Genomic DNA, 13,965 nt, shown 5'->3' on the forward strand with positions numbered 1-13,965 from the left:
CCCGAACCCTGCCCGCGGCCCGACGTAAAACATAGGCTACGTTTTGACTGTTAAACCCTGACTTTATTTAGGTGAAGATTCAACACATTAGCGTGACAATTTACTTAAAACGGTGTATTGTGACGGAAGAACCATGCCAACTCTGGATGCGGTTATGCGATACTTTTTGCAATAGGCCTACCCTCCATATACATATCGTTGGAAAGTTTAGTTTATGACCGTTCATGTGAGCACAATAACTTAATTTTGTAAATTTTACCAAAGCGACTGGTTTCGCCTTGCAGGGTCACATATTTCATCAGCACCTTGCATTTTGAGCATTGCACATAACCTGTAGAATTTCCATCTGAATCCAGCACCACTCCAAACACTTTCCAGACCTCTGATTTCCCCACTCCTGTAGTAGCGACGGTGAATTCACCTGCGGCAAGTTTAGCCTACTTTTCACCAACTCCATCTTCTTCTCCAGGCTAAAGGCTGCACGCAGCGTCTGCCCCTCTCCATGATGCACGTTGCACGCAGCAGCAGACTTTCTTTACGGTGAACAGCTGCGATGATTAATAAATGTTTTTTTTTTCACTGAGCAGAAAAGATTAAGCCCGAGGTCCGACCCGACCCGAGTCATTTGCTTATATTTTCGACCCGAACCTGCGGGTCCCGTCGGGTTTGTCGGGCCGACCCGTTGAGAACTCTATCTCTGGGTTCTGGATCATTAAGTTTATATAAACATAGAGTGAGAGCCCCCTGGTGGTCATGTTGAGGAGAGACGTGCTGAGTCTCTGGGTTCTGGATCATTAAGTTTATATAAACATAGAGTGAGAGCCCCCTGCTGGTCATGCATGTGAAGCTCCATCTCAGTGCTGTAACTCTGGGCTCATCACATGGAGGAGGGAGATGCTGAGTCTCTGGATGGCCCCCCTCTCACTCTCAGACTCAGAGTCTCTATCACTAAGCACTCGTCTCATCCTCTCTATTTCTCTCTCCTTCTCCTCCATCTGCCTGTTGAACTCTGCCTCCATCTTCTCCTTGCTGATGCTGATGTTTCTCTGTAGTTGAGGCAGGATGATCTTCATGAGGTTTCTCTCTGCTTCAGTCCTGGCATCTCTCTCATAGCTCTCTCTCATCTCCTCCATCTCCTCTCTGTGTCTCTCCTCCATCTCTCTCTTCTCTCTTTCTCTCTTTTCTCTCACTCTGTTCAGCTTTCTCTCCATCTCTTCTCTCAGTGCAATCTCTTTATTCAGTTCTCGCTCTATCTCTCTCTTCTTCTCCTCATCCCTCTCTTCTTTCATCTTTCTCTCCAGTTCTGTTGTTTTCTCACTCAATGTCCTGATTTCTGTTTCATGCTGCTGAATCTCTCCCTCCATCTTCTTCAGAGACTCCTGCACATTTTTATCATGTTCCTCTCTTCTCTCTCTCTCCTCCCTCAGTTTCCTCTCCTCCACCTCTCGTTCTTTCTGCATCCTTCTCTCTATCTCTCTGAGCTGTCTCTCTGCCTCCTGGTAGGTCTCAGTGCTGTAGAATTGCTCTCTGTTTCCTGACACCATCTCTTCTATCTTCTCTAGCAGCTGTGTGATCTTAGTGTCATCAGGCATGTCCTTAACATTGAGAAGGTGACACCTGTTGCCACATTTCTCTACCAGCTGCTGGAGCTCCTGGCTCCCTGTCTGGAGTAACTCCTCCACACTCCTCTCTCTCAGCCCCTCAGCATGGGTGAAGAGGATCAGTGTGTGTCCCCAACAGCCCTCCCCAAAAATATCCTCCATTTTCTCCAGCATCCTCCTCTCCTCCCCTTCAGACGGCTCCACTGGAATCAGCAGGAGGAAGGCGTGAGGTCCTGGGGCAGACAGACGGACACAAAGCCCCACGTCCTGTCTCATGTCCTTCTCAGAGAGTCCACTGCAGAACCAGTCTGGAGTGTCCACCACGGTCACCCGTCTCCCAGCCACCTCCCCCTGTCTGCTCTCACTGTGCTGGGTCTCTGTGGATGTGTGTGTGAGTGTGTGTGTGCCCAGGATGGTGTTTCCTGCTGCCCTCTTCCCAGCTGTGCTCCCCCCCAGCAGCACCAGCCTCAGCTCAGACACAGCAGGAGACACTGGGGGGGCTGGACCAGGACTCTCTCCTCCCACTGCAAACACACACACGCACAATAAGCCATCACACAGTTACATCATAGCACTGCAAACACACACACGCACAATAAGCCATCACACAGTTACATTATAGCACTTCAAACACACACACACAGACACAATAAGCCATCACACAGTTACATCATAGCACTGCAAACACACACACACACAATAAGCCATCACACAGTTACATCATAGCACTGCAAACACACACATACACAATAAGCCATCACACAGTTACATCATAGCACTGCAAACACACACATACACAATAAGCCATCACACAGTTACATCATAGCACTGCAAACATACACACGCACAATAAGCCATCACACAGTTACATCATAGCACTGCAAACACACACACACACACACAATAAGCCATCACACAGTTTCATCATAGCACTGCAAACACACACACGTACAATAAGCCATCACACAGTTACATCATAGCACTGTAAACACACACACACACAATAAGCCATTGCACAGTTACATCATAGCACTGCAAACACACACACACACACACAATAAGCCATCACACAGTTACATCATAGCACTGCAAACACATACACACACGCACAATAAACCATCACACAGTTACATCATAGCACTGCAAACATACACACACACAATAAGCCATCACATAGTTAACATCATAACAGTTCTAACATTAGAGCAAAGACACCACACACATCATAACATTGTAACAAACACAGCAAGTAAACTGCCATCCATTAGACTTGACACTACATCTGACGTTTCAGGCTGGTAGGATCATACTTCATGAATGCAAAGAGATAGTTACACACATGTAATGAGTTCTGCATCCCTGACTACCACTATGATAAAGCTACACCCATGAATGGAGCAGAGACCACTGATGACTTACTGAGTGGAGGATAATCCAAACTCCGTCTTCTCCTGATGGGAGGAGGATCTGGATCTGGGAGCCCAACACAGAAACACAGACAGACACTGGATCAGTAGCCTGTTCAACTACAGCAGTACAGCTATCCAGATTCATAAACTGGATGATGGGACCATTTCATACTTTTCCACTGTGATTAAGATTGTAAGGACATCTTGGTGACTGGACATAGTGTACACACACAGGAATGATTTGTTTCACACTCACCTTCCTCTCTCTCCCCCAGCTGTTTATCTTTCTCCTCCAGCTGTTTATCTCTCTCCTCCTCCAGCTGTTTATCTCTCTCCTCCAGCTGTTTATCTCTCTCCTCCTCCAGCTGTTTATCTCTCTCCTCCAGCTGTTTATTTCTCTCCTCCAGCTCCCTCTCTTGTTCCTGCAGTTGGGTTCTCAGGTCCTGTAGTTGGCTGTTCCTGTCCTGCAGTTCCTTTTCCAGTGACTCCAGTTGTCTTTTAGTGGTCTCTACCTCACTGGACATGTTCCCCAGTAAACTCTCTCTCTCCCTCTCTCGTATAGTCATGTTCTCCAGTAAACTCTCTCTCTCCCTCTCTCGTATAGTCATGTTCTCCAGTAGACTCTCTCTCTCCCTCTCTCGTTTAATCATGTTCTCCAGTAAACTCTCTCTCTCCCTCTCTCGTGTAGTCATGTTCCCCAGTTCTGTGTCTCTTTGATGGAGGAGTTTATTCTTCTCATCAAGTTGTCGGTTCATGTTCTCCATGCCTTTGTTCTTCTCTTCTAGCTGTTGTGTCATCTTCTCCCCCTCTTTCTTGTTCTCCTCTAGTTGTTTTAACATCTTCTCCATCTCTCTTTTCTTGTCCTCCAGCATCTTCTCTCTCTCCATCAGTCTCTTTTTGTTCTCCTCCAGAAGTTGCATCTTCTCCTTGAGATTATTTTCTCCATCTTTAATCTGCAAGTCCTTTCCCTCCAGCAGTTTGTCTTTCATCTCTAATTGTTTGGTTTTCTCCTGGGAGTTGTTCTCACTCTCCTCTATCCTCTTGTCTCTCTCCTTGATTTTGATTTCTCTCTCTTCTATCTGTTTGTCTCTCTCATGTACAAGTCTTTTCCTCTCCTCCATTTCCACATCTTTATCTTTCAGTTGTTTGTCTTTCTCCTGAAGAGCCTTCCTGCCCTCTTCTAGATTTTTGTTTCTCTCAGTTATCTCTCTGTTCTTCTCCTCTAGCTGCAGGTTCATCTTCTCCATCTCTCTGTTCTTCTCCTCTAGCTGCAGGTTCATCTTCTCCTCCATCTCTCTGTTCTTCTCCTCTAGCTGCAGGTTCATCTTCTCCATCTCTCTGTTCTTGTCCTCTAGCTGCAGGTTCATCTTCTCCATCTCTCTGTTCTTCTCCTCTAACTGCAGATTCATCTTCTCCATCTCTCTGTTCTTCTCCTCTAGCTGCAGGTTCATCTTCTCCATCTCTCTGTTCTTCTCCTCTAACTGCAGGTTCATCTTCTCCTCCATCTCTCTGTTCTTCTCCTCTAACTGCAGGTTCATCTTCTCCATTTCCAAGTCTTTCTCCTCCATTGTCTCCTTGTTTTCCTCCAGTTGTCTGTTTTTCTCCATTAACTCATCAGTTGCCTTCAGCCATGCAGGGAGAGCTGGTGGAAACATGTTGTGATATTTTGTTAATATTTTCATGATTTAGGTGTTGATATACAGTTTTTCTCAGTTGCCTTTTCCTGCTTAACGATGGCCCCTTAATCAGTCTGTATCTATCCATAAAGGTGCCAACTTTGTGTTGCTCTTCAGAAGATGAGAATATGTGGCCTAATCTTTGTGACAGAGTGGACTGAATATTTACTGCAGTAAATACTACTATAGTACCTACTGTATGTATTTGAACTGTTGTTACTCTACTGCAGTATATTCCTATGTAATGGATTTCATTTGGTTACTTTTCTGTAATGAGTATTTCAGTTCACCACCAAAGTATGAGAATAGAATGGCATCAATAAATTATGTTTCAAAGTATATATCATAATTCTTTACAAGAGGTTCATTTGCCACAGGCACACAGGCATGTAGCACAACATACAAGGTAGGATGCACCGGTTCAAATTGATAGCTGCAATTTTATATTGTCAATTGTTTAATGATTGATTGGAAAAATGTATTCATCTGGCCACTAGCTGTGTTGTTTGAAGGAAAGGTTTGTTTGTGCTGCATGTTTTAAACGTTTTGATGGGGTAAGAGCCTTTTGCCAATAAAATGTGCTGTTTTGGCCAGAGTGCCTCAGTGTAGGCCTAAGAGTTAACTGATTTGACAATGTGATTTCAGAGTTGACAGAAGCTGTGAAGCGATTGAGAAAACCTGTAATGAGCAATTTCATTATCTAGTAGACACTTAATTTGTAGTCAATCTCTTGCTTTATATTTTTGCCTTTTTGCTAATCTATGTATCTCTATGTACTGTATCATGTTGCACACATATACCCAGTAAGTTTCTTTACTCTCTCTCTCTCTCTCGCTCTCTCTCTCTCTCTCATAATAAGATTCAGATTGAGACTACTGAATTGATCACATTACTCCAATTCTTAAGTCCCTGCACTGGCTTCCAGTGAGTCACATTTTGAGTCACACAAATTGACTCCAAAGCAGTGGAGTTAATTTGTTTATAAATTTGTTTATAAATCCCTAAATGGAGCAGGACCTAATTACCTATCAGACATGCTTCAGTAAACACCTTCCAGACCTCTCAGGTCCCAGGAGAAGGGTCATTCAATGACACGGGCGCCATTTGATGGGATGCAGAAGGCACCAACTATAGCCACAGTGTGTTTCTAAAGCCTAAAGATGATGTACAAGAAAATACTATTCTTAAATAGCATCACACTATTTTTAGCCATTTTTCACAAGTACATGGCCATTTCCATGAGTCCGGTTTGACCGACATGACATTTACATCTAAAATAACACCATGTAAATGGATAGCGCATATACAGTACGACACCCTGGGCTAAGCTTAAAAGGACAGCGCACATACGACACCCTGGGCCAAGTTCAAACAGCCTGATGCCTTTTCACTGCTTTAAAGACAAAGCTTGTTTTGCTGGAACAACCACTGTGTAGCCCGGGGCCATCACAGTCATACCCTCCCCTTTAAGGGTACTACATACTCGCCGCTCCTGACCAGTGTGTAGCCCGGGGCCATCACAGTCGTACCCTCCCCTTTAAGGGTACTACATACTGTACTCGCCGCTCCTGACCGGTAGCGCGACAACGTGACGTCAAAATTGCGTCATTTCCTCTGTTGCACGAGAAATTTCAGCCTCCCACAGGCAGGTGGTGCACAGGAGATTTTTTTTCAGATGCGCGCGACAAGCAGGATGAGCTTGAAGCCAAGATCAGGGAGCATGCGCGCCTCTATATGACATCAACCACATTCAGGCATTTCATATAGCCTAGCCCACATCTTAAATAAACATGTTTGAATAGTCAGTTTGAGAAGAGAGGGAAATTAACCTGGCTAAGTTACAGCGAGAGTTTGTGATTTTTAAATAGTTTGCTGGATAAGTTAATGAAGCTACCAGAGAGAGATGTAACACAGGGAATTAAGATGAAAGACCTACAGTAGGACCCAGGGACATGCCAATAATCCAGCAAAAGGTAACAAAGATATGTATTTTCAACCAAAGGATATCTAAGACCTGAAAAAAATCTCTTTCCACCTTACGAAATTACACAAACTCATCTTTCAGCACAAGCCAGCTAGCTAAAATTTCCCTCGGGATGAATAAAGTATCTATCTATCTATCTAGCTGCACACACCTTGGAAACTAGATGGTAACGATGGTAGTTGTGAATAGCAGCAACCAAAGTCTGAAGTATCATCACAGAGGGCAGTTTTTACGGTCATTGAGGCCAATGCCAATTCAGGAGAATATTGCAACTAGTGTGACCACCACGCGCGAGTATAAATGGTTACGGCGCTCCCGTGACGTCACATTGTCACGCTAGCGGTCGGGAGTGGCTAGTATGTAGGACGCTTAGTGACGGTGGTCTCTACGGGGTCTGTCACCACACACGCGGTCATTGAGTTCTTAGAGGAGCTGTTTGCCCACTGGGGCAAACCCACAGCAATAACCACAGACAACGGCCCACAATTCATCTCTGCAGAGTTCACCACTTTACTACTCTACCTCTGGCTTTAGAGGAATATGCTGAGGTATAGAAAGAACATTAGTTGGGTTTCTAGTTTTAAAATGGCCTTTTTCACTATGGGGAGGTTGGGCAGAAATCAATGTGGGAATAGAACTATAAGCGCATGTCATGCTATTACATGAAGCAGCTTGATCTAGAGTAGTAGTGCTATGTGTTACCTGTAGAAAACATGTTCAGATCCGTTTACATGCACAATGTTATTTGAATGGATACCTGGGGGGCATGAATCTGTGGTATTTTCTACTGAATGTCAATGTCTCTGTGAGGTTGTGATGTTGTCAGAGAGCAGCCTGTCAGTTTGTCTGTCTAAGTGGCCTGAAGTGGCCACTACGGGGTCTGTCACCACACACACGGTCACTAACTTTTTAGAGGAGCTGTTCGCCTGCTGCAATAACCACAGACAACAGCCCACAATTCATCTCCGTGGAGTTCACCACATTTCTGAGTGAGCGAGGGATCAAACACATACGCACACACACACAACCCACAGAGATCAAACACATACGCACACACACACACAACCCACAGAGATCAAACACATACACACACACACACGCACACACACAGAGATCAAACACATACGCACACACACACAACCCACAGAGATCAAACACATACACACACACACACACAACCCACAGAGATCAAACACATATCAAACACATACACACACACACAACCCACAGAGATCAAACACATACGCACACACACACACAACACACAGGGATCAAACACATATCAAACACATACACACACACACACACAACCCACAGAGATCAAACACATATCAAACACATACGCACCACCTTTACAACCCACAGAGATCAAACACATATCAAACACATACACACACACACACACAACCCACAGAGATCAAACACATACGCACACACACACAACCCACAGAGATCAAACACATACGCACCACCTTTACAACCCACAGAGATCAAACACATATCAAACACATACACACACACACACACAACCCACAGGGATCAAACACATATCAAACACATACGCACCACCTTTACAACCCACAGAGATCAAACACATATCAAACACATACACACACACACACACACACAACCCACAGGGATCAAACACATATCAAACACATACGCACCACCTTTATAACCCACAGGGATCAAACACATATCAAACACATACACACACACACACACAACCCACAGGGATCAAACACATATCAAACACATACGCACCACCTTTACAACCCACAGGGATCAAACACATACACACCACCTTTACAACCCACAGAGATCAAACACATTCACACCACCTTCTACAACCCACAGAGATCAAACACATACACACCACCTTTACAACCCACAGAGATCAAACACACTGTGTATGTGTTGGATCTCTGTGGGTTGTAAAGGTGGTCCGGGTGTGTTGATCCCTGTTTGCCTGTGGGTTGTGTGTGTGTGTGTGTGTGTGTGTGTGTGTGTGTGTGTGTGTGTGTGTGTGTGTGTGTGTCATGATGAATGTGTGACTCCACTGCAGACCGTCAGTGTGTTTTGAATCAGTTGAATTAAACCACTGAACATGGTGAGAGAAAGTGGAATAGAACATTATGTCCAATTTTCCAATATGTGGCTTAATGTTCAGCATTATGCCCAATATTCCAATATGTGGTTTAATGTTCTGCATTTCTCATTAGTGGGTCACTTTGATACTAAAAGTATGATTCTATGTAATGACTGTATGATATCTGTACTGTCCCTGTGTATATCTGTGTGTGACTGTATTTAGAGATAAGCAGGAATATTATGACTTTGCAGTGTTTCACTGTTCTGCATGGCTGCGTCAGTATCTGTTCTGGATTGCCAGGTTGCCACTAATCAGAGTCTGATTCAGTGTAGTCCACGTGAGATGGGATGACCAACGCCATCTCCCGTCAGCCTGGAAGGATACTTAAACCCTAACTATGTCCTTGTCTAGTTAGAGCAGCTGATGGATCTTTAGGTGAAGTCATGCGGTCTCTCCCTTGATGCGCTTCATGATGTTTTATAAACAAAGTTCGGGTGGAGCCTTCGGGATGATTGACAGCAATTAACTCACCCACTGCCGCTGCAGGGTAGGCCTATTTAAGCCGACCTCCTTTTCCATACGTCACATGCTCCGACGTTCGCGAAATCATTCAGTCTGCGTATCGTTCGCATTGACAAGACAGCTCTCATGGAACTGGAAATCCACCCAGCGCCAGCAAGGCGTTGACCCTACCCACTGGACAGTGGCTCGCATCCGCAGCACTCTCCATTTCCCGCGGCATCGCGATGCCGCATGTCGGATAGGAAGTTCCATCTCCTCCGCCTTCTAACGCAGTCGGATAACCCGGTCTTTTCGCCCTCCCGCTCCCTCACTTTGTTTTCCTCCCCAGACCAGGAAGCAAGCTGCTCCTTCTGGCATCCCGACGCGGTTCCTTCCGCCGGCCATTCAGCCGGACGAAGCACACACCACCAGCCACCTCGCGAACCGGGCACGCTGACAGCACTTTCCGGCACCACACGCTTCAGAGCGTATCATTCCGCTGCTTCAGCCACAGCCACTGCCACGTCAGCGGCTCAGGCCCATTCCCGCCGCATCTCCGCCGTATTTCCGGGTCCAGCCCCACTTTTCCAGACGGCCCCGGTAGCGACAGCGTCGCTACTCCCCCCCCCCCCCCACTCCTTCTTTCCCTCCCCCATCCACCTCCCCTAGCCAGGACTCGGTCCAGGCCTGCCCCACCTCCAGTCGTTCCGACGACTGCTCCCTCCCTCCCCCCTCTCCCCCTCCCCTTTCCATCCCGGGAGCCACGTCTGTACAGCACGCCTCAACTCACGAAGCGTCAGCTCGAAGAGTCACCTCACTAGCTCCCCGTCTCTCTTATGAGTTAGCGAGCACCTGGTCTTAGTCGGCGCCGATAGCGACAGCGTCGCTACTCCCCCCTAACCCTCTTTCCTTCCCCGTCCCACTTCCCGCGACCCTGTCCCAGGTTGCTCCCCTTCCGGTCGCGTCAGCGACCGCTCCCTCCCTCCCCCCTTTTCTCCCTTCCCATCTCTTCCCCGGCTCCGCGCTAGACCAGCCCGCAGCAGCGGGTCATCAGCACTCCGCGAGTGCTTCGGACCACGACGTCCCGTTCCGGCAGCAAAACTATTCTTTAGCCACAGCACAGGCCCTGCCACCGCCTCCTCACGCTGCAGCATTCGAACCACCACCCGTCACAGCGTCCACCAGGAACCTCATCTTGTCAGGTGCAGACGTAGACCTTTCTACCATTCTTCCCTCCCTTCCTATTCCCTCTCATAACCGGGATCTAGTTTGCGGCGAACTGGTTTTTCTCAAAAAAAAAAAAAAAAAAAAAAAAAATTTTTGCCCAGCATCAAAAAACCCTGTCATTTCCCGAGTTCACCATAGCTTTTGCCAACTACACAGAAGTCGTCTGTTTCGTGTTCTCCAGTCGACGCAAATGACTAAGCTAAATGACTACCTGGCCATCATCGCCGGCCTAGCCGTATCCTACGGTGGAGCTCATTTTCATACGTAGGCTACCACCGGCTGTTTTCAGCAAAATGCGCTGCCAGAGTCGGCCTCTGGAACTAAAACCCCTACTGGGGCGCGCTCGATAAGGAGCTCCATAACCGCGTTTTCCTAGGACTTAAGCCATCTTGTCCCCTCTGCAATAGCCCCAGTCAAGGCGCGGCCGAGTGTCCACTAGTCAACCCCGACCATCAATTCCCCAGCACCAGCTCCACAGCCCCTAAATCCTCTTCCTATGTTCCCCGCATCCCCGATGCTACGGCAGGAGAAGCCAGGGAAGAGGACGAGCGTTCCTGGAAAGGTCGAGAAATCTGCCGAAGATTTAACTTCGCTCAGTGTCGCCAATCCTCCTGCCGTTACCTCCACGTTTGCAGCTACTGCGCAGGCGCCCATGCCAAGTCAGTCTGTTCCGCACTCAAGAACATAAATTAAAAGTTTAAAAAGTATCTCTCTACTCCAATCATTGTTTCTGCTCTCCATTCAGAACTTCAGTCCAATCCAAATAGGGGATTTTGCGATTATTTGACTTCAGGGTTGAAGCACGGGTTCCATCCAGGTGTTTTAGCAAGACCTACAGAGTCTTTCGTTTGTAAAAAACCTACAATCTGCCGTCAAAGATCCGGAGGTAGTCACCTCACTCCTAAGCAAAGAGGTCGAATCTGGTTTTATGATCGGTCCGTTCACCATGCCTCCATTCCCAGTCTACAGGATCAACCCCATAGGCGTAGCTACGCGCAAATACTCAGGAAAAAAGAGACTTATCATCGACCTCTCAGCTCCGCACAATAGTACCACTCCCAGCATTAACAGTCTGATTCCACTAGAAGAGTTCTCGCTGCACTACCACTCTGTCGATGACGCTATCGCTCTGATCAAAAAGGCAGGTAGACGTTGCTGGCTAGCTAAAGCGGACATCACCTCAGCCTTCAAAGTCATGCCCATTGATCTCGAATTCTGGCACCTCTTCGGAGTCAAATGGCATAGGAGATACTATTTTGCAGTTCGCCTCACCTTCGGCTGCCGCAGCAGTCCCAAAATTTTCGATACGCTATCAGAAGCCCTGTGCTGGATTCTCCTAAATAACTATAAGCTCCCATTTCTCGTTCATCTTCTGGACGACTTTCTAGTAGTTATCCCCCATTCCTACCCACCGGCCCTAGGCATCTCTACGCTAACTGACGTATTCAACAAACTGGGAGTCCCACTCTCAGAAGAGAAAACGTGCGGTCCCTTATCCAGACTCGAATTCCTCGGCATCATTTTAGATACCGAAGAATTCTCTTCATCTCTCCCCAAAGAGAAAAAAGACAGAATCTCTTTACTGTTGAACGAGTTTATAACCTCACCATCTCACACCAAACAAGAAGTTCTCTCCCTTCTAGGCCACCTCAATTTCGCCATGCGAATCATTCCCCAGGGCCGCCCTTTCATCTCGCATCTCCTAAACTGCGCCTCAGCATCCCCATCTCTCGAAGACGTAGTATATCTAGATGCCCAGTGCCTGGCCGATCTCAAACTCTGGAGGATGTTTTTAGACGAATGGAATGGTTTGTGCATGTTCTACGACGACTGCCAATCATATCCAGAAGACCTCCAGCTGTACACAGACGCAGCCCCCTCAATAGGCTTCGGAGGCTTTTTCAAAGGGCGCTGGTTTGCATCCCCTTGGCCACTAGAGTTCAGAGCGCTAATAACGGAAAACGAATCGTCAGCCGTGTTCGAACTCTACCCCGTAGTCATTGCGGCCCTACTCTGGGGGAAGGAGTGGACCTCCAAGAGCGTGCTAATCCACAGCGACAACGAAGCCGTAGTGCACGTCATAAATAACTCGCGCTCAAAATCGCCTGCGCTTTCCCCTCTTATTAGGCGTCTAATCTGGATAGCAGCCAGCTACCAGTTCATCATAAGAGCCGCGCACGTCCCCGGTTGCCACAATGAAATTGCTGACTCTCTTTCTCGTCTTAATTTCCAGAGATTCAGAAGCTTGGCTCCAGAGGCGGACCCGTACCCTACTCCACTCCCCAGCTTTTCGGAGACCATCTTCCTATAAACCACCCCCTCAGTTATCTTCAGCCCATCACGGCCGACCTAGCCCTCCAAGCCCTCGCACCCAGGACCATGCAGTCCTACTGGACTGCTTGGTCGTGCTTCAAACAGTTCCATGCAAAGCACTCACTACCATTTCCCAGTTTCGATGCAGTCACCATATTATCATTTATCACCTACGCCCACACTTCACTCGGGATCAAAGTCTCTTCCATTAGAGTCTACCTAGCTGGCATTCATTTCTTCTACAAACGCCCCCACGGCTCCGAATGCCCCTTCTCCGACACCAGGATAGGCTTGTTAATTAAAGGTATCCGTAGGCAACATCCAGTCCCCCAAGACTCCCGCCTTCCCATTACCTCAAGCATTCTCGCCACCTGCCTCGCTACCCTTCGCAAAGGGTTCATGTCACCGCATTCCGATTCCACCATCTCCGTTATGTTTCTACTGGCCTTTTTTGGGCTGCTGAGATGTAGCGAGTTTACATGCCCTTCGTCTCTCTTCGTTCCCGATGTCCACCCGTGCATCGCAGATCTAGAGCAGCTAGACCAAGACACCATTCGATTTACCATCAAACAGAGTAAAACCGATCAGTCCCGAAAGGACACTCCATATCCATTTAACTCCGCCTCAGATCTTCAGCCTTTCCAATAACTATCTCACTACATCTCATATCGGTCAGCTCAAGCTTCGTCTACTAGCCCGCCCTTCGTGTCAGACGAAGGGCTACCCATCACTCGCCACAGATTCCAGACACTCTTAAAAACCATTCTAGTCAAATCTGGTTTTCCCGCGGATCGCTACTCCGCACACTCCTTCAGGATAGGAGCTGCCACAACAGCTGCGCTCAACGGCTTATCGGAGCAACAAATTAAAATACTGGGCCGTTGGTCCTCGGATGCCTACCAGTCTTACATCCGATTTACGACTCGCTCAGCAAGCACTTATGTAGTTGGTAGCGGCCTTTCTCTGTGATCTTTTGGGGTGCAAGCGGTCATCGCTCTATCGCGATATCCGCTCCAGGCACTCCAGGACCACGGACAGCTACCTTGCCAAACACGCACTTCTCCCATACATTCTAGTCTAGCTGAAGCAATCATATAGAAGGGCGAACTAGTGAAATGATGTTTTATAAACAAAGTTCGGGTGGAGCCTTCGGGATGATTGA

The 13,965-nt window shown here is 47.3% G+C and overlaps 2 protein-coding genes across 2 annotated transcripts in view; both read right to left on the reverse strand.

Moving 5' to 3' along the window:
* Positions 1–1,166: 1,166 nt before the first annotated feature.
* Positions 1,167–4,578, reverse strand: LOC121697541 (trichohyalin-like; the record flags this gene model as incomplete). Its single annotated transcript, XM_042079098.1, has 3 exons — positions 3,267–4,578; positions 3,021–3,074; positions 1,167–2,125 (listed from the first exon to the last, which is right to left on the reverse strand). Coding segments are annotated over exons 1-3 (2,325 nt in total), but the record flags the coding sequence as incomplete, so codon positions are not given.
* A 15-nt stretch (positions 4,579–4,593) lies between these two features.
* Positions 4,594–13,965, reverse strand: part of LOC121691467 (butyrophilin-like protein 2) — a 41,234-nt gene continuing 31,862 nt past the window's right edge. Inside the window, exon 8 of the mRNA XM_042071179.1 lies at positions 4,594–4,652. Coding sequence (XP_041927113.1) covers positions 4,625–4,652 — 28 coding nt within the window. The 3' untranslated portion in view covers positions 4,594–4,624. The remainder of the gene's footprint in view (positions 4,653–13,965) is intronic.

This window comes from Alosa sapidissima, chromosome 2 (assembly GCF_018492685.1).
Source record: "Alosa sapidissima isolate fAloSap1 chromosome 2, fAloSap1.pri, whole genome shotgun sequence".
Taxonomy (NCBI): domain Eukaryota; kingdom Metazoa; phylum Chordata; class Actinopteri; order Clupeiformes; family Clupeidae; genus Alosa; species Alosa sapidissima.